The sequence below is a fragment of the Castanea sativa genome, chromosome 3 (assembly GCF_040712315.1).
Source record: "Castanea sativa cultivar Marrone di Chiusa Pesio chromosome 3, ASM4071231v1".
Taxonomy (NCBI): domain Eukaryota; kingdom Viridiplantae; phylum Streptophyta; class Magnoliopsida; order Fagales; family Fagaceae; genus Castanea; species Castanea sativa.
In genome coordinates, this window is record NC_134015.1 from 41521226 (window position 1) to 41542307 (window position 21082).

Genomic DNA, 21082 nt, shown 5'->3' on the forward strand with positions numbered 1-21082 from the left:
AACAAATTACTAATTTTTGTTGTTGGACTTGCTATTTTTTTTCCTCAGATTTTAGATCAAATTGGTTTGATGTTGGGTTTTTTCTTTTTGTTTAAGAAGGCCAAGATAAATTTTAGTATTGAATTGATTTTTTCTTCGGACTTATTTTAGGGGTTCAAAATTATATTTTAAGGTATTCAAAATAAAAACATTTTAAAATGTTATATGTAAAAAAAAAAAAATCACAAGTCAGGGGTTCATTTGAACCCCCTAAACACCATGTGGCGCCGCCACTGTTATTAGAGGACTGCAACCAATTTTGCAATTATCCTATATGAGTCTGGTTACATTAATCATTCAATTTAGGAAACTTTTTATGAGAAATTAAAAAGATTGCATGTGACAAGAGATTATAATTTATTGTTTATCATTTTCACATAAACTAGGTAAGAATTTGCTGTAAACTAAGTTGCAGCAACTCCTTAAAAAAATGTGTCAATGCCTCTGATAAACACATGTTCAGACTTATATTTTTCTATGTCAAAATTGAAGGTTTTACCAAATAGAGTCTATTTGAAGCATTAACATGCGTGTATTTTATAGGAGTCATTGAAACTTAGTCGGCACTAAATCATCTTTTTCTTTATTCTTTTTTTCTTCTTTCTCATAACTCACACCAGTTAGCAATCACATTCATGAAAATTTAGGGAATGTTTGGTAGGAGTATTTAAACAACAATTTTCGTTATTTAAACAACAATACGTATTTTTACAGCATTTTTACACCCACACGTATTTTCAAAAAATTTAAACTATATTACTAGAATAACATTACCAAACAGACTCTTAATAAAATTAACTACGGTGCCCCTACAATATTTCATAATGAGAATTAAGATCAAGTACCCCTAATGCAATTACTATCAAAGATTGATAATTGTAAAAAAATAACTTTTAAGCTCAATAATATATTAAACAGGTTAAAATAAAAGTTAGCAAAAGTAAAAGTTAAAAGTTTAAAAAGTAAAATATAAAAAATATAAAAAATTGTGAGAAAAAGGTAATGAATTGCACCTATCCTAATCATCATAATTGGAACCCAAAATATCTATGGTAGTCCTACAGTACTGCTCCATGCTGTGAAAGGTGGCTCACAAATGATATGCCTCCACTTTCATAAACACCGAAAGGTGAAAAAGTCGCGTACCTCTCTTTCTCTCTCTCTCTCTCTCTCTCCCTCTCCGGCATCCCGACCCATATCCAACGCCATCTATTGGTCCGTTCTTCCACGCGTATATATCCGAGATTCGGTTTCATTTCCCAAAGCACTTTCTCCTAAAGAAACAGCTACTAATTAATTATTACTACATTGTATTGTATGAATGAGACACACACTTTTACAGTTGACAGGTTTCGCAGTGCCACTCTTTCTTTGTTTGGTCTAGTCCACTCTTCGGGCAACGCATTCTCATCACCTCACCTAATAATCTCACATTTCTGTCAAAACCCAAATCATCAACAACAACAATAAACAAATACAAAACCTTTTTTCCCACACGTGAAACGACTCAATCAAAGTACAACAACTGTTGCGTGAGTGAGAGAGAGAGAGTTGCAGACTTGTACTAGTATATCATAGACTTTCACTTCCACTTTTCTGAAACGTATACACAAAAATGTTTTCAGTCAAACCAGACTGTTCTTCTAAGGCAGGCATCGCCGTCCGGCGATCTCCGGCGGCTTTTTCCGGCTCCGGAAAGAGTAGGAGGTCTAGATTAAGAGTACCCGAGTTGAGGGTCAACGGGAAAGGGTCAGTCCGGGCAGTGATTAGTAGCGGGGACAAGACTTTGGAGGCTGCGAGTCCATTGGAGAGCAAAGGAGAGAGTAATGGGTCTTTGGGTTCTTTGAGAGGAGGTGGGATCGAAGTGAGAGCTGTGGTCACTGTGAGGAAGAAGATGAAGGAGAAGCTCGCGGAGAAGATGGCGGACCAGTGGGAGTTCTTTGTCAATGGCTTTGGCCAAGGCATCATCATTCAGCTTATAAGCGAAGAGATTGATCCTGGTTAGTAATTAGTGTTTTTCTTGTGCTTGCTTTCTCTGATGGGTATGGAGGATTTTCATGCAACCATGTCTAAAACTAAGGATTTTTTTGTGAATACATAAAAAACAGGTGGACTTTAGGGTTTGTCTGAATCACATATAGACAACATGATGGTGTTAAGAAAAGTGAAAAAAAGGGTTTTTGAAGGCTGCCCAACTTGTCCTATTGCGGCTTTTAATTTCTTTTTTTGCTTTTAATTTTCTAATCTTTTTTAAGTTAGTTATGTAGTACTTTAAGTTCTTAAATTTCACAGTTTGTACTTGTACATCTTCTATATATACATGGAGGATCACTGATTCTAAATCTTAGTGATCAACGCTTTTTATTGTCTTTTATGGAAAGGGAATTTTTTTTGCTGACTGCTTCGGTGTATACAGAAAGTTTAGACTTTCTTCTTCTTCTTCTTCTTCTTCTTCTTCTTTTTTAAAAAATTAATGTAATATGTTGTTCCTCTTCTTGTTTGTCATTCCCTTTTGTCTTTTTGGGTTGTCAAAGGCATGCTGGTTCATATTTCTTTCCTAAATCAGTTGCTTAATTTCTTCTAGTTTGCTCTTCTCGGATCAGGGCTGTTTAACCGTCGCTGAAACTGAATAATCTGCATTTGACAGTTACAAATTCGGGAAAGAGTGTGGAGTCCTCTGTAAGAGGCTGGTTAACGAGGCCATTGACCAATTCACACATTGTTGAATATGCTGCTAATTTCACTGTCCCCTCTGACTTTGGATGTCCTGGGGCTATTCTCATTACAAATCTTCACAGTAAGGAGTTCTACTTGTTGGAGATTGTCATTCATGGTTTTGATGAAGGCCCCATCTTCTTCCCAGCAAGTACATGGATCCATTCGAGGAAAGATAATCCTGAAAGTAGAATTATCTTCAAAAATCAAGTAAGAACCATGTGATTTTGTGAATATTTTGTTTTGCTAAATGTTCAGTATATGGTTTTGCCTAGCTCAAAGAATGACACTGCTGTGAACAGGCATCTTTACCATCACAAACACCCCCTGGCATTAAAGATCTTCGACGTGAAGACTTGTTGAGTATTCGGGGTAATGGGAAAGGCGAGAGAAAACCACATGATAGAATTTATGATTATGATGTTTATAATGATTTGGGTAATCCAGACAAGGATGAAGATCTTGCTAGGCCAGTTCTGGTGGGTGAGGAGAGGCCTTATCCTAGGCGCTGTAGAACTGGCCGACCTCCAACGAAGTCAGGTATGTTGTTCTTTAAAGTGTTATAGCGCAAAGCTTTATGTTTCAGTTTCTCATTATAGCTAATACTATTCATGTGTCTTTTGACTTGCATGGAAATGAAATAGATCCATTTTCTGAAAGTAGAATTGAAAAGCCCCATCCAGTGTATGTTCCTCGAGATGAAACTTTTGAGGAGATTAAGCAGAATACTTTCTCTGCTGGAAGGATGAAAGCTATGCTCCACAATCTTATACCATCTATTGCTGCTACAATGTCTAGTTCGGACATCCCTTTTAAGTGCTTTTCCGAAATTGATAAGCTATATAATGATGGTTTTCTCTTGAAAGATGAAGAGCATAAAGATATAGTTGAGAATCCACTTGTGGGCAGGATGATGAAACAGGTTATGAGCATTGGCCAAACGTTGTTGAAGTATGAAATCCCAGCCATTATAAAAAGTTCGTATGCTTGTTCTGCTCCATCTATCTCCTTTCTAGTTATACTTAGGCTCATATATTACAATTATGTTACGGAAGCTTTGTCAAGTTTCGTACCATATTTAATCATTTATTACTGAAGTGGGGGAAAAAACCAATTTTCAGATCTAAAACTCTAAAACATCATCTCTTTCTTGCACCTTATGTAATTACACATCCAGGAGATAGATTTGCTTGGTTGCGGGACAATGAGTTTGCACGTCAGACTTTAGCTGGGCTCAATCCAGTGAACATTGAGCTTTTGAAGGTAATATTAAAGTAATCCATCATCTCTTATCTTGTATACGTTTTGTTCACCAGTTGTTTATAGGGAATCCTTGAGTTGGTTGTATTTGCAGGAATTTCCAATTCTCAGCAAGCTAGACCCTGCTGTTTATGGCCCTCCAGAGTCAGCTCTCACAAAGGAACTGATAGAGCAAGAATTAAATGGACTTAGTGTGGAAGAGGTATGGATACGTGCTTCCATTAAGATATATGGATTTATATCGCCTCTTCTTTCTTATATATGATGGTTCATTTTCTAGAAATTCATATGATGTAGGCCCATTAATTTTGACTCAGAAGAAAAAGATATTTTGATATTCATGCCATCTTCTGTTATCTATTTAGCGAAGTGCATAACTTTATCATCCTATTTGTGGTGCATTTCAAATGTGTTATAAACAAACATGATACTGTCAACCAGGGGGCGTATCTAATTCTAACTTGCAGAATTTTTTCCTTTTGAAAGACTGAACCAACTACAATTGCAGAAATTTAGAAGTATACAATTTTTGGCTAAATTCAAAATTACACCGTCTAATTTTGTCTTATTTTCATTCAGTCCTTCATGTTTCATTTTTTTTATTTATTTCAGTCCTTAAACTTCCATTTATTTTTGATGTAGTCCGTATGTCCATTTACAAGATTGGACAAAAGTTGACAAAAGGACTAAACTGAAAACAGATTAAAATTAAATGATTGAAAAAAAAAAAAAAAAAAAACCTTAAATGAATGAATTGAAAACATGCCAAAGTTAGTGGTTGTAATTTGCAACTCGACCAAAAAATTTCTTTGGAAGCATTTATTTTCTTTCCATATATAAATCTGTGCCTATCTGACATTTGATAAACTTTTTTACGAGTCTCTGACATTGATAATACAGGCTATTGAGGACAAGAGACTGTTTATACTTGATTATCATGACATGCTTTTGCCGTTCATTAAGAAGATTAATGCCTTGCCTGGGAGGAAATCTTATGCTTCTAGGACAATCTTTTTCTTTAACAAGACTGGTTTTCTAAGACCCATAGCTATCGAGCTTTCACTTCCTCCAACACCTTCATCACTTAGAAATAAGCTTGTTTACACTCATGGGCATTATGCTACTACACATTGGACTTGGAAGCTAGCCAAAGCTCATGTTTGCTCAAATGATGCTGGCGTACATCAACTAGTGAATCACTGGTAAAGAAAAAATTCTGCAAAGTTTCAAGTTATATCCTATCAAATTAATTTCACCAGATTCAGATTATGTGGGAACTTAGAGTGGAACTGATTTGAGACCACAGTATTAGAACTAGAAACCTGGGTTGGTATAAGGAAAATTGGGAATGGACACAGATTTTGGTTGCTTGCTTCATAAAGGTAGTAAAGACATGTAGATTGCTAATCTGTTGATTATTTGTGAACAGGTTGAAGACTCATGCTTGCATGGAGCCTTATATAATCGCAACTCATAGGCAGCTCAGCTCAATGCACCCCATTTACAAGTTGCTTCACCCTCATATGCGCTACACATTAGAAATTAATGCACTCGCACGGCAAAGTTTAATAAATGGAGGGGGAATAATTGAGGCCAGTTTCAGTCCAGGAAAGTATGCCATGGAGCTTAGCTCTGCAGCCTACAAGAGTCTGTGGCGGTTTGACATGGAGGCATTGCCAGCAGATCTTATTCGGAGGTATGGTTCTAAATCTAATGCACACATTAAAACACTAAATTCTTTGATGCCTTTAAATCCCCACTACCTCTGGCGGCTTAGTCTGAACGTATTATCATGGTTCCAAACTTTTCTTCCTTAGGCTCACAGCTCACCATTGGCCTTCTGGTAGAGTAAACAGTATAATTAGTGAATGCTTGTCTTTGTTTCAGGGGCATGGCAGTAGAGGATTCTTCAATGCCCTGTGGTGTGAAACTTGTAATTGAAGACTACCCTTATGCTGCAGATGGACTTCTAATATGGTCTGCAATTCAAGAATGGGTAGAATCATATGTTGAACACTTCTACTCTGAGCCAGATTCTGTAACATCTGATCTTGAACTCCAAGCCTGGTGGAATGAAATCAAGAACAAAGGTCACCATGACAAAAGGAATGAGCCCTGGTGGCCTAAACTCAATACCAAGGAGGACTTATCTGGCATTCTTACCACAATGATTTGGATTGCTTCTGGTCAGCATGCAGCTATAAACTTTGGGCAGTACCCATTCGGAGGATATATGCCAAACCGTCCTACCCTTATGAGAAGACTCATTCCACAAGAAAATGACCCTGATTACGAGAAGTTTATTCTGAACCCGCAGCTTACTTTCCTGTCTTCGTTGCCAACTCAACTACAAGCCACCAAGATAATGGCAGTTCAAGACACCCTGTCAACTCACTCCCCAGATGAAGAGTACCTGGGTCAGGTGAATCCACTACACAACCATTGGATCAATGATCATGAAATTTTGAAATTGTTCGATAGATTCTCTGCTAGATTAGAGGAGATAGAGGAGATAATACACCAAAGAAATAAAAACAATCATCTTAAAAATAGAAGTGGTGCAGGCATTCCTCCGTATGAACTGCTCCTTCCCACATCAGGTCCGGGAGTAACTGGTCGTGGAATCCCCAATAGCATTTCTATCTGATGGCTTTAGCTAGTGTGAAGGTTTCGTACATTCTCTTGTCATTAGCAAATTTCAGCTCAAAAACAATGTATTTATCGACACCGGTTTATCAATAAGTAATTTCAGCACAAAAATAATGCATCTATTGACAATGGTTCGTCAATTAGTAAAGAAAAATGATAGTTTAATGATCTTTATTTCAATTGGTGCCTCCTTGCCCAATTAGAAGCAGTAATTATCTTATAAACCTATCCATGGCAATGTTATTAATTTCGTTCCGTTTTGGCTGAATTAAATGGCCGGAAAATTTTGTACCGGAAAATTAAATGGCACACCCCTCTGTTCCACCAAGGATAAAATTCCGGTCTATTCTGGTATGTTTTGGGCATTCCAGTTTGTTTCGGTGAAATCTGTCTGAAATGCAAGATTCCCAGTACATATTCAATAGCAAAAGATGAGAACAAAAATTAAAAGATAAGATGAGATGTCAAGAAATTTACAGAGTAGTAGACCCGAAGAGGCATCCTTCGAGCTGAACAAAGCAGAGAGAAAGAGGAGATAAGAGAGACAAGGTGAGAGTATTAGAGATTAGCAAGAAGATGAGAGAATCAGACTATTGAATAGGAGAGTATGGTTGTGATGAGGTTTTGAATATACAGATGTGATAAGGTTTGGGATGTGGGAATATTGGAATTTGGTGATAGATGGGACTTAAAAGAGAGATGAAAATAGGGGAAGAAATTACCAAAACACGTGAGATAGAAGAAAGAAAAATAAAGAAATGAATCAAAAGATATGGCAGTGGTGGAGTCGCTTAGAGAAAATGTATGAATAGGGAAAATTGAAATCATTATTTTATATATATATATATATGTATATATAAATTTTTTTAGGAATCCAAAACACGCTAAAACAGTATGTATGCCAAAATAATTTGGTACTGAAATATTTCATTCCACTAGACAAATCGAAACGGGACCGAAATGGAATTAATAACATTTTCATGGGCAATCCTTTTACATGCCTGTGAGGATGCAGGAAGTATACCCTGTTACGGGTGTATACTTCCTCCCACTCATAGCTATGTGGGTCCCACCAGCTGTGAGGGTGAGGAAATATACACCCGTAACAGGTGTATTTTTCCGTGGGGTAGGGCTTTTTATCAACAATGAGAAGCAATTGCTGTGTTAAAGCATCAAAGTTGATGTTGATAAATTTGTTCGACCCAAGCTCATATGAAAACTGGTTTAAGCCTAGTTGAAAATGTTGGAAAAATAGCATAGAGTTAATAAAAAATTGATATTTCTATATTCATTTGAATATATTATTAAAAGTGGTAAAAATCCTAAGTTCCACATAAGAAAGGAAAGAGATAATATATGAGTTTATATACCCATGAGTTGGACATTGAGTTGAGCTTTTGGCATATGTGGACTGGGCCTACTTGTCCAAATAATAATATTTTATTTTTTTAATTTTTTGAGTAAGTTAGTCTGTGCACAGCAGTTATTACTAAAACAAAATTCCTATTTAGTAACATATAATTTTTACATAGTCCCTCATTCATAAAAACAAGACTTGATTGTGTGAGGGGCAAAATCTTCTTTAAGGAGATTGTATCAAACATAAAACTTGATCTGAATTGTTTATCCTTCATGCATTTGGTCTATGAGTTTTAATTATTTGCAAATTTCTCTTTATATATATATTTACTATTTTTTTTATTACTTTTGTCTATCACATCTATTTGTGTTACTGCTTATTCTTAGATCTGTGTATGGTTCCTTTTACTTTATCACAAAAGTAAATTGTTGAAATATATACAACAATCTTAAAGCAAATTTCATATATTTCTTTAATTATTTTTGTGATTACTGTGTATCGGCATGTTTTACTGTTCAATTTTATATCTTTGCGCTCTGGGTAGTTCTGCTTAATGTATCGTGACTGTGTGAGATTGTTTTGATTGATACGTTTTTCAAAAAATGATGTTTAATCTTTAACTTTTGCAAGTTGCATTTGATTTGATGGGATGACAGGTTTGATTGATAAATGGTAAACATGTACTGTTGCTAATCTTGCCATGGTATGTATATATAAGTTTTTGTCCTTTGTACTGTTTGTATGTAAGTGAGTCTCTTTGATTTCTGGGCAAACTTGGGCTTTTTTAGTGTAATTATAGTTGGGTTTGTTTTTATTGCAGGATTCTTTTTCTTTTGACTTTTGATTGTGTTTCTTTCATATTGTGCAGAATACTTTCACTATTAAATATCTTTTGGCTTATATATATTATATGTTATTAAGTTTTTTGTGTTATTTGCTTGGCTGGGCATTATTTAGATTCTATTGTTTAGTTCATGTGCACTTTGCTGCTATATTTTTGCAATTCGGTGTTGAAAGAATAAAAAAATAGTTGGCTCGACTTTCCTTTTTGCACAGTAACATTTGGAGGAAAATATTTATATTTATTTCTTAAACTTAGCTGGTTTTGAGGATTCAATTTGTTTGAATTTTGTTGAACACAAATGTCAAACAAAATTGTTGTGACTTCAGTTGTAGCTTAAACTAACATGAACCTTTTTGCTGTGATTTCTGAAGTGAATTTGGTAGAAGGAAATACCAAAGAATGGTGGGTGGACACTGGAGCTACTCGCCATGTATGTTCAGAAAAGAAAATGTTTTCTACATATAATCCTGTGGGTAATGGAAGAAAAATTTTCATGGGAAATTCTTCAACCTCTAAAATTGAAGGAATTGGAAAGGTTGTGCTCAAAATGACTACGGGCAAATTTCTTACTTTGAAAGATGTACTGCATGTGTCAGAAATTCAAAATAACCTTGTATCTGGCTCATTGTTGAGCAAAAATGGTTTTAAGTTGGTTTTTGAGTCGAATAAATTTTCACTCTTTAAGAGTGGAATGTATGTGGGCAAAGGATATTTGAGTAATGGTCTGTTTAAGATGAATGTAATGGCTATTATTGATAATAATAAGGGTGCATCTTCTGTTTACATGCTTGAGTCATCTAATGTTTGGCATGGTAGATTGGGTCATGTTAATTATCATATTTTACATAGACTAATCAATTTAAATTTATTGCCTAAATTTGAAATTGATTTTAATCATAAATGTGAAACTTGTGTGGAAGCTAAAATGGCTAGAGCATCTTTTAAATCAATTGAAACAAGCACTAAACCTCTAGATTTAATACATAGTGATGTATGTGACATGAAATCTGTACAAACTAGAGGTGGTAAGAAATATTTCATCACTTTCATAGATGATTGCACTAGATACCGTTATGCGTATTTTCTAAGGAGCAAGGATGAGGCAATTGAGGCATTCATGCAATATAAGAATAAGGTTGAGAATCAACTCAACAAAAAAATTAAGGTTCTAAGGAGTGATAGAGGTGGGGAATATGAATCACCGTTTGATGAGTTCTGTTTACAGCATAGTATTGTTCATGAGTTATGGAAAGGTAGAAAGCCTTACTATCAATTCTTAAAGGTGTGGGGGCTTCTGGCAAAGGTGGTTGTCCCTATTCCTAAAAGGATAAAGATAAGATCAAAATTAGTGGATTGTGTTTTCATTGGTTATGCTCATAATAGCAGTGCATATCGGTTTCTAATTCATAAATCTAACGTTTTGACATGAATGTGAATACCATTATTGAATCAAGGAATGCAGTATTTTTTGAAGAAATATTTCCTTACAAATCCACACAAGTGTCAAGTTCTTTTAAGAGAAATTTCAAGTATATGTCTAGTACCTCTCATGATCAAGAGTTGATGAGAGGAATAAGGTTGAGCCTAGACGTAGTAAGAAGGCTAAAACGTTAAAATTGTTTGGCCTGGATTTTCTAACTTATATGTTAGAAGATGAACCTCAAAGCTTCAAGGAAGCTATCTTTACACCTGAGGCGTCTTTCTGGAAAGAAGTTGTCAATAGTGAGATTGAATCCATCCTTCAAAATCATACATGGGAACTAGTGGATCTTCCACCAGGTTGTAAACCTCTAGGATATAAATGGATATTCAAGAGGAAATTAAAGGTTGATGGATCTATTGACAAGTATGAGGCAAGACTTGTTGTAAAGGGTTACAAACAAAAGGAAGGTGTGGATTATTTTGACACGTATTCACCTATTACAAGAATAACATCCATTCGGATGTTGATAGCTATTGCAGCGTTGCATAACATAGAGATGCGTCAAATGGATGTAAAAACAACATTCTTGAATGGTGAATTAAATAAGGAGATTTATATGGAACAACCAGAGGGGTTCATTGTTCCCGGTCAAGAAAAGAAAGTGTGCAAGCTTGTTAAATCTCTTTATGGATTAAAGCAAGCTCCAAAGCAATGGCATGAGAAATTTGACAATGCAATGATGTCAAATGGGTTTAGAATCAATGAGTGTAACAAATGTGTGTATATTAAAGATATTGCAAATGGCTATGTCATAGTGTGTCTCTATGTTGATGATATTCTCATTATAGGTAGCAATAATGATATCATTAAAGCTACCAAGAGAATGCTGACTAGTGAGTTCGACATGAAAAATTTAGGTGTCGCAGATGTGATACTAGGAATGAATATTTCTAGAAGATCTAATGGACTTGTCTTATCTCAATCACCTTATGTTAAGAAAGTTCTTGAAAAATTCAAGAAATATTATGACAGTCTAGTGAGAACACTTATAGATGTAACTTTACATCTAACCAAAAATAAAGGGCAAGGATATCTCAATTGGAGTATTCGAGAATAATAGGCAATCTTATGTATATAATGAACTGCACTAGACCAGACATAGCGTATTCTGTCAGCAAGTTGAGTAGATACACTAGTAATCTAGGGGAAGACCACTAGAAGGCATTAGTTAGGGTTTTGAGGTATTTGAAATACACCCTAAACTATGGGTTGCACTACACTCGGTATCCAGCTGTACTAGAAGGGTATAGTGATGCTAATTGGATATCCAACACAAAAGATACCAAATCCACAAGTGGATATGTCTTTACACTTTACACTTGGTGGTGTAGCGGTATCTTGGAAGTCTTCTGAACAAACATGCATTGCTAGATCCACAATGGAATCAGAATTTATCGAATTGGACAAAGCAGGAAAAGAAGCAGAATGGCTTCATCATTTCCTGGAGGATATGCCAATGTGGATGAAACTTATGCCCTCTATTTGTATACATTATGATAGCAAATCAGCTATTAATAGGGCACAGAGTCATATGTACAATGGTAAGTCTCAACAGATACGTCGAAAACATAATACCGTGAAGTAGTTGCTCTCTAATGGAATTATTTCTATTAACTTCATAAAGTTGAAAGAGAATATAGCGGATCCGTTAATCAAAGGTTTGAGTAGAGAGCAAGTAAACTACTCATCGAAGGGAATGGGGTTAAAGCCTATTACTTAAAAGTCTCTAGGATGGCAACCCAATCTAGCTGACTAGAGATCCCAAGATCTAGGTTCAAAGGAACAACCGAATCGTGGAGACTAGTTTTTATCACTATGGAGATTACATCTCCCGCCCGTTCCTATGATGAAATAATGATGCTTGTAAGTGATGTTCAGGGTAAGCTTTGCTTTTAATGATTCTTATATCTTGAAAATTCCGAGTGGGGTATAGTAGGATACTCTTAATAAGAATCACCTATATGAGTGTGAAGTGAGCCGCTTCTATGAGAGTTTCAAGACTGAATTCTCTAAAGCACTTCATGAATTTACCAGGATATGTTCAGGGCCGAAATGAACACAATTATAAGAACGAAATATGTCCAAAAAGGAGCTGTGTGAATTCTATTGTCTTGATATACACAAACGGCTTAACAGTTCAAGACATCATGTTCACTGGTTAGCCAGTATATCCGATAGTCTTTCACAAAGGAAAGTTCAAAGCCACAAACTACTTCTCCCGATACAGTAACTTTTCTTCTACTCTCTCTGTGTCTGCATCATCATTTGTATTATGTTTATCAATTTCTATTCATGTGGGAGATTGTTGGAAAAATAGCATGGAGTGAATAAGAAATTGATGTTTCTATATTCACTTGAAGATGTTATTAAAAGTGGTAAAAATCATGAGTCCCACATAGGAAATTAAAGAGATAATATATGAGTTTATATACTTATGAGTTAGACATTGAGTTAGGTTTTTGGCATATATGCACTGGGCCTACTTGTCCAAATAATAATATTTTATTTTTTTAATTTTTTGAGTAAGTTAGTCAGTGCACAGCAATTATTACTGAAATAAAGTGTCTGTTCAGTAGCGTATAATTTTTACATAATCCCTCATTCATAAAAACTACTTTTTCAGAAAACTCTCCTAGTGAGAATATTTTGTGCATGTCATTTTGTGTCAAAAAGAGAGAAAGAGACATTGAGTAGTTCGCAGAGCACAACCTTGTGTGTTTCGTTTTCGTGCTATAAATCATTTTATCCTTGGAGTCAGACGTCCGTGAGTCTCAAAGCACCACAGTGATTGTGTGAGAGGCGAAATCTGCTTTAAGAAGATTGTATCAAATACAAGACTTGATCTGAATTGTTCATCCTTCATGCATTTGGTCTGTGAGTTTTAAGTATTTGCATATTTCTATTTATATATATAAATATATGTATTCAGTATTTGTTTATTGCTTTTACCTATCTCATCTATTTGTGTTACTGCTTATTTTTAGATCTGTGTATGATTCATTTTGCTTTATCACAAAAGTAAATTGTTAAAATATATCCAACAGAAAAATGTGAGCATTACTACAGGTCTGGCTGAGGTTGAGCCTATACTCTCTATATTACTACAGGTCTGGCTAAGGTTGAGCCTATACTCTCTATTGTGTGTTGAGTTCATTTGGGTAGAGTTCAAGCCTATCTCAATGCAGCTCAATTTGACAAGCATGGCTAATTGTAATGATGATAATAATGATCCAGGACCTTAAACTCCATACAATCAAATAATGTAAAACTATGTAACTGTCTCAACTGGCAATAAGTAAAAACAATATTCTTGTCTTTACAGGAAACAAAGACCAATTTTGGTTGTAGAGTATAAAAATTATATGAATAACTATAAAAATCATAAATAAATAAAAACACCTTTGAAATTTATAATTTCGAGTTAGCTTTTGATAATGCAAGTTTGATTAGTTCCTTCCTCAACACCTTACCCGGGGCATTTTTTGGTATCATATCAACAAACATCACTCGTCGTATTCTCTTGTAAGGGGCAACCTGCAGCCATGTTTTCCAAAGGAGAAAAGATGAGACAAATTGATTTGAAGATGAAATCAGTCAAAAGAATCCTTTATTCTAATCTAACAACGAAATTTGATAATAGATTTGTACCTGTTTGGCAACAAAATCCATGATTTGTGGTTCATCAATGGTGCTACCATTACGTCTCACAATAAAAGCCATTGGTAATTGACCTACTTCCTCATCAGGATACCTGCCAATTACTTTTTTTTGTAATTGCTTACATATGCATGCTTATTTGCTAAACATAAACTCTAGCAATAGATGGTGCATTAAGACAATAACATAAACTAATTCATAGAGTAAAAGAAACAAAGTCACATACGGAGCAACAGCTACATCAGCAACATCTGGATGAGAATGAAGCAGATACTCCAGTTCTGCTGGGGCAACCTACATGCATGGCATGCTTGTTCAAGCAAAACATATCGACCAAAAAATAATGCAAAGTAAACAGTGATTGGAAAAAAAATGATAGATTCATGAATATCAGTTTTGTCTAGCATCTACCATTCATAGTCGACCAACTTAGTAATTATGAAACTTGTAAAAAAAAAAAAAAAAATGTTGTGCCGTAGCATTACTGATGTAAAAACCATTAATGATGCAAACTTAATTACCTGGTAGCCTTTGTATTTGATTAGTTCCTTTATGCGTTCCAGAAAAAACAGAAAACCTTCATTGTCAAAATAACATAAGTCTCCAGTTCTTAACCATCCATCTAAACCAAGAATTTCAGCTGTTGCTGCTGCATCTCCAACGTAACCTACACGTTGAGTTACAATAATTTAGGGAATTGTAAACTACAAGCTTCAGAGTTTTCAGGCTATATATCAAGGCCCAACTTGGCCTAGTCAATTAATTTTAGTCATATAAAAATGCTCCATAGAATACAATACAATACCCTTCATAATGGATGATCCTCTAAGCCAAAGCTCCCCAGGCATCATAGGAGGCAAAGCAATGCCTGTGTCAGGGTCCACAATCTTGGCTTCCGAATTTGAGAAAAGCTTCCCTGTTGCACCCACTACTCCGCATTCTTTCAGGCCCACTGTTCCGAACACTCGGCCCGTTGACTCAGTCAAACCGTATGCCTTCCAATATATACATGACCATATGTTGGTCATAGATTATAAAATTACATTATTAGGAAATTCTTCTTTTTTAAAAAAAATAAAAAAATTACTTACAATGATGGGAATGGAAAATATAGTTCGCCTAATTTAGGAACAAATTATGCTAATGAGATACTACAATGGTATGAGATTAGATGTAAACACCAACTTCTTATGTTTAATTTACCGCACCGCACTATCTTAGGTTTAATTGACCACATCATAGTATTTATTTATGGGGGGCTTTTTTTTTGTAATAATGTTAGAACCACACACTTTGTTACAACTGCCCTATATGAAAAGTGTAAATGATGGAGAAAAAACTATCGAACCATATAATAGTGATAGATATCCAATTAGATTCTACCACATAAAATAATTGTGACAAAATATGTATAAAAATGTCTAATACTAGTCAGGTTTTTAAAATGCTTTTGGTAATGGGTGGAATAAAAAAATATATTGGTATAACACTTATTTATGTAAGTGAAAAAAGAATCACATAACTAAATACTAATTATTTCTTTTGTTTTCTAGATTCTAGTGACATTTGTTTTTCTTTTAAGATAAGTATTAAAACAAACTAATTAAACCAAGAATCCACGGTTATTAACTATACTATTATTTAAGGGGCTTTCCCTATTTGAATTCATCATTTTTTTAGTTCAAAAATGCTCCTACTTTCCTATGTTTAAGTATAGATAAAACTAAAGGACAATCCGGTAAAAATGCAACTTTAACTCTTACTAAAACATTACCTAAAAAATAGGACCACTCTTCTATTAATTTTCAAATTGATTTATTTACTTATAAATTTGATTTTTAAAATAAAAATTATATATATATATATATATAATAAAAAAAATTTACAGAATAAGACCACTAAAAGAAAAAGCCTCATTGCATGACACAATTTTTATTTCTACAAAATAGAACCACTTAAAAATAAATAAATAAATAAAACCTTCCGGCCAAGTACTGAAGTGAAGTACCACGGCCAACGACAACAAGTGAGAACCAATACCAATAGTGCTTACTCGGAAACTCCAAAAAATATTATTTAAGAGACTCCCTTTGTTTAGATTTCTCATTTTCATGATTCTAAAATGTTCCTACATCCATATATTTAGACGAAAAACTAAAGGACAATCCAGTAAAAATACAACTCTAACTCCTACTAAAACATTGCCTAAAAAATAAAGTCACTCTCTTGTTAATTTCAAATTACTTTATCTACTTATAAATTAATTTTTCAAAATAAAAATTATATATAAAATAAAAACTTTTTTTTTTTTGCTACAAAATAAAACAACTAAAAAAAAGAGTATCATCACATGCGCGAATTGCGTGTGATAAAACTAGCATACTTTTATACAAATCGCTATACCATTTCCAGTTTATTGTTGTTTTTTCTTCTTCTTGTTTTTTTCCTTCTAAAGTTATCATCTTCTTTTTTTCTTTTCTTTTTTGATGGGAAAAGTTATCATCTTCTTGTTTTGTCCTTACGTTATCTTCTTTTTGGCTTTTACTGTAGGCCTATATAACATAGCACACTCTTTTGATTGAAATCATTAATTTTTTTTAATTATTTCTCATTAAATAAATAATTTAGATTTGACGAAATCAACTTGACCTAAATTAAGTAAATAGTATAAACTAATCTTATCACACCCATTCCGCACCTGCAATAAGACTTTTTTTTTTTTAATGTAATTTTTTTATTTGAATTTATCTATTATTAATGAGGTTATATACGAAAAAATAAATTATAGAATTTAAAATTGAGTAAATTGCTGGGTTTAGTGTGTTCTAGTTTTTAATGAAAATATATATCAAACATGCGTGAGATATATTTAAATAGAGTGTGCTAATTTTTTTAGGAAAAAAATTTATCTGGTATTTTTTTAATTTTGTTGAATTACAATTTTAACTCTATTTTTTAAAAAATAAAAATTATCTAATTAAATTAGAGGTATTTTGACATTTTTTGAAATCATAACAGACTTTCTGTACTCTCTTAATATATAATTTTTTTTTTTTTTGGAGAATGTTAATATATAGAAAATTGAAGAAGAAGAAGAAGATACAAATTTATATTTGCCACTCTAAGTAAAGCATCCAAGTCACCCAAAATCCCAATTGGTTACTATATTTGTCACTACTTTGTAGTAGAATTGTTCAGCTAACCTGCGCAAATTGCAAATTGGGAAACCGTTCCGTGAACTTAACAATAACGCTGCGCTGTAAAGAAGCGCCGCCACAAGCCACGACTTCAAGAGATCTCAAATCATAGCCGTCCATCACATTCCCCTTAGTCATAGCCACAGCAACAGGTGGGGCCAGTGCCACGTGCGTAACTCTAAACTCCTCGATCGCTCTCATCACAGCCGTCAGATCAAACCTGGGCCCCGTACTCACCACCACACTGTGACCCATCGCCAATTCTCTCATGAACAAACCCATTCCGTACACGTGGAAGAACGGAACCGTACACAGAGTCACCGCCGGCGAAGAGCGAAGCTCACGCGCCGCGAAAACTCCGGCCATCACGGATATCCAGTTCCGGTGAGTCAACTCGACGCCCTTGACTCGCCCGGTCGTGCCGGAGGAGTACAGAATCGTCGCCGTGTCGGACTGGTTCACGGTTACTCGTTGTTTATTATTATTATCTCCGGTCGTCGGACGCGTCATCAGGGACTCGAATTCCGGCGAGTCGAGCAAGACGGTGCCGTATCGAAGGGAGGGGATTTTGGCGGCGGTTTCTGAGGTGGCGAACGCGATGACGGGTTTGCTGAGGTGGATTTGGCGGGAAATCTCGGGTTTGGTGCTGGACGGGTTGGAAGGCGAAACGACGACGCCTAAGGAGATGAGAGAAAAGTGGAGGATTGGAATGTGGAGAGAGTTAGGGGAGAGAATGAAGGCGGTGTCGCCCTTGGAGAGGTGGAGGCGGTTTTGGAGAGAGGAGGTTAGGGTTTGGATTCGGCGAGCGAAGTCCGGGAAGGAAATGCGGCGGCGAGTGGTGGAGTCGATGAGAGCTGCGGCGGCGGCGGTGGTGGTGGTTGGAGGCGGAGGAGAGGAGTTGAGGTGAGGGAAGAGGTAGTCGGTGATGGAGAGTGGTGTGGTGAGAGGAGGAAGAGGAGTGGTTGGTCTGAGACTATGGTAGATTTTGGTTTGTGAGCAGAAGCCGCTGTTCGGGTCGATTGTGGAGTTGTGGTGGTTCGGGTGGTTCGCCATTTTTGGGATGGCTTTGGATGTACAGAATGGGCAAATCTATATGGATGAAAAGTGAACGGAAGGGAAGGAGCCGTAAAGGAAGTGAGGACTGAGAAGTCACATGTCATGCAACGTCTTTTTCATGCACTGAACTACTACTACTACTAGACATATTACACACAAATTTACAAACATAACATTTTGGAACTAAAGTCATGATATTCGGTTTCAAAATTAATGTGGCTTGAAATAGTGGGAAGAACTTTTTTTTTTTCCTTTTTTTACTGAATGTTAGTTAAATTATTTATATTAAAAAAAAACGAGGTTACAAACTAGCTAGATGATATTCCTTATTTAAGGTAGTGTTTAAATTAGGCTTGTTTTATTAGATAGTAATTTTAACAAATTTATAGTTAGATTATAGTTTTTTTCTTGCATTGCTAACTTTAAAAGATTATTTGAAATCAATATAATCGGAGCTGCGCCAAGTGTAGTTTAGGGTGGTCACATGACAACTTGATTTGAATTTTTTTTTTTTTTAATATACCTATAAAAATTTGAATTTTAAATTAATAAGAGTCCTTAACCATCTTAGAAAAAAATTTTGACCACTCTAAAACAAACCTTTAACACCTTAAATAACAACTTAAGCCCATTAAAAATTAAATTCAACATCTCCAAAAAATCGCGAGAAATGTTATGTTCACAATATTTTTGCAGCGCTTTCGTAACAAATCCTAAGTATTAGGTTGTTACTGATGGACAAAAAAATAATTTCAGTAGTATATTTAAATTAGAACTAGTAAAAACTTACCACCTAGACTTTGTTGTGTAAATGTTGCACAAATGTTATGGACACATCACTTCTCAAAAATTTTCCAAATAAACAAATTAGCCTAAAAGCCCAAATCAAACGTTTAATTATGATTTTTAAAATTGTGTTTTCAAATGGCATATATTACAATTGCTTTTTTTTTTATTTTAAGAAAATGTACATTTTTTCAAATAGTTAGTCTGTTAGTACTTACTTTGGTCTTTAGCCAAATTTTTTAGATTTATCATTTATGTGATACATTTTTTCAAAAAGATAATGCATTTTTTTTTATTGTTACTTATTTAGGCAATATGTTGGTAATTGAATGAGAGATTAGTAGTTTAATGATTTCTTAATCGTGTACATTGAAAAAGATGTAGCTAATAACATTGATAGTGAAGCTATCATATCATACAATAATTTCAAGATACGAACTTCTGAAGGAAATTTTAAAACTTTATGTATTTGTGTGTGTGTGTGTGTGTGTGTGTGTGTGTGTGTGTGTTTTGTGATGTTAATATATTCAAGTTTTATTTTTATTAATTAAATTTTTGTTAAATTTAAGTTTTTTAATGATCATCCTGAAAAAATTTCTTGTAGCCACCACTGTCAATAATAACTATCTTATTTCATAAAAATAATAAAAATAAAAATAAAAATAATAATTGATAGGGTACAATAGAGCGCCAACCCCGACGTCGTCCATATAGGTCGTCCGTGACTTAGCCAGTAAAGCAAGAACCCCGGAAACCTTACTTATAACTACCTCGTCCATGAAGGAAGAAGCTTGGACGAGGTTCGCATGACCAGGGAACGAGTCGCCTCGTCCTAAGAGAGTCGCGAAGCTCGTCCTGAACAAAATTCGTCCATAGGAGAAACAACCCTTATTTCTAAGCTAAGTACGCTCAACAAGAAGATCCTAGGACGAGGCTGTCACACTTAGGAAAATTTTCGAGTGTAATGTTACAACTCCTTATTACACGTATAACTTCCACTAACCGTTGTGTGAGAAGTATATAACTCCTAAGCGGTTATGGAAGTTATCTTTAAATTCTTACACCTCCTTAAATCTAGGAGAGGTTGCAAGTGTGATAACTGTCTATTAGAACACTATATAAACGCTCATTCAGACCAAACGAAGGTACGCTTTATATTTCCCAAAAAGTTGGAACTCCGAAAATATAGAGAGAAAAACTAACTTTGCCATCGGAGGATTCTTGGCCGGCAACCCCGGTCACCTTTGATCGTTTTGCTTTCTTTTCCAGGCCATCGAAAGAGCAAGTAGTCCTTTCAAGTCCGGAGCATCCAGCCTATTGATTTTATTTGCATTATCAGTTGGTGCCGTCTGTGGGAAAAACTCTATTCACTGTTCTTTTCATTCGACTCTGTTTTTGTTGTCGAGGATTAGCCTTTCCCAGACAAAAGGCTGAATGGTTCGAACAAGATCAAGGGCTACCAGCCCAGGCCACCAGGAGAGTAGGGATACTTCTAGCAATCCCCTTCCCGATCGTAGGTCAGCGCCTGTCATGCAACCACCTTCTATTCAACATATACAATCCACGGCTGCCGCTATGGCAGAACTGACCCGTCAGAATCAGGAGTTGAATAGGGAGATTAACCTTAGGAGGCAGCGCCAAGATGGGCACACGGAGGGATTAGCCCAAAGTCAGGAAGGTGGAGGAGAAAATGTCGAGTTCGAAAATCAGACAAGGGGTACCGCTTCAAGAAGAGTGCCACACTTGGAAAGAGAGATGGACCAGATGAGAAAAGCCATGGATGAGATGAGGGAGAACATGAGGCGGGCAAACCCAGTGGATGATATGGTTCACCGAACGGACTCCCCTTTCGCAGCTTCCATCAACAGTCATCCCCTACCTTCGAAATTCAAAAAGCCTTCTTTGGATTCGTATGATGGAAATCGCGACCCGTGCGATCACATTGCTACTTTCAAGACGACCATGCACCTTCAAGGGGTCCCGGACGAGATTATGTGTAGAGCTTTTCCCACTACACTTAAGGGACCAGCGCGGGT

At 35.4% G+C, this 21082-nt stretch overlaps 2 protein-coding genes across 3 annotated transcripts; one reads left to right on the top strand and one right to left on the bottom strand.

The window, feature by feature from the left end:
* Nucleotides 1–1529: 1529 nt before the first annotated feature.
* Nucleotides 1530–6843, top strand: LOC142629601 (lipoxygenase 6, chloroplastic). The gene is made up of 9 exons (XM_075803610.1): nt 1530–2039; nt 2687–2964; nt 3057–3294; nt 3399–3731; nt 3932–4017; nt 4109–4216; nt 4915–5216; nt 5444–5710; nt 5902–6843. The coding sequence occupies exons 1-9, from the start codon at nt 1655–1657 to the stop codon at nt 6659–6661; spliced, it is 2757 nt and encodes a 918-aa protein (XP_075659725.1). The 5' UTR covers nt 1530–1654; the 3' UTR covers nt 6662–6843.
* A 6157-nt stretch (nt 6844–13000) lies between these two features.
* LOC142627382 (4-coumarate--CoA ligase-like 9) lies at nt 13001–18380 on the bottom strand. Of its 2 annotated transcripts, XM_075801228.1 has the most exons (7): nt 17211–18380; nt 14813–15002; nt 14529–14674; nt 14234–14301; nt 13999–14101; nt 13821–13884; nt 13001–13156 (listed from the first exon to the last, which is right to left on the bottom strand). In XM_075801228.1, the coding sequence occupies exons 1-7, from the start codon at nt 18255–18257 to the stop codon at nt 13122–13124; spliced, it is 1653 nt and encodes a 550-aa protein (XP_075657343.1). In that variant the 5' UTR covers nt 18258–18380; the 3' UTR covers nt 13001–13121. The 2 variants fall into 2 exon arrangements, with proteins under 2 accessions (XP_075657343.1, XP_075657342.1); XM_075801227.1 differs by lacking the exon at nt 13001–13156 and having other exon boundaries at nt 13607–13884.
* Between the last annotated feature and the right edge of the window lie 2702 nt (nt 18381–21082).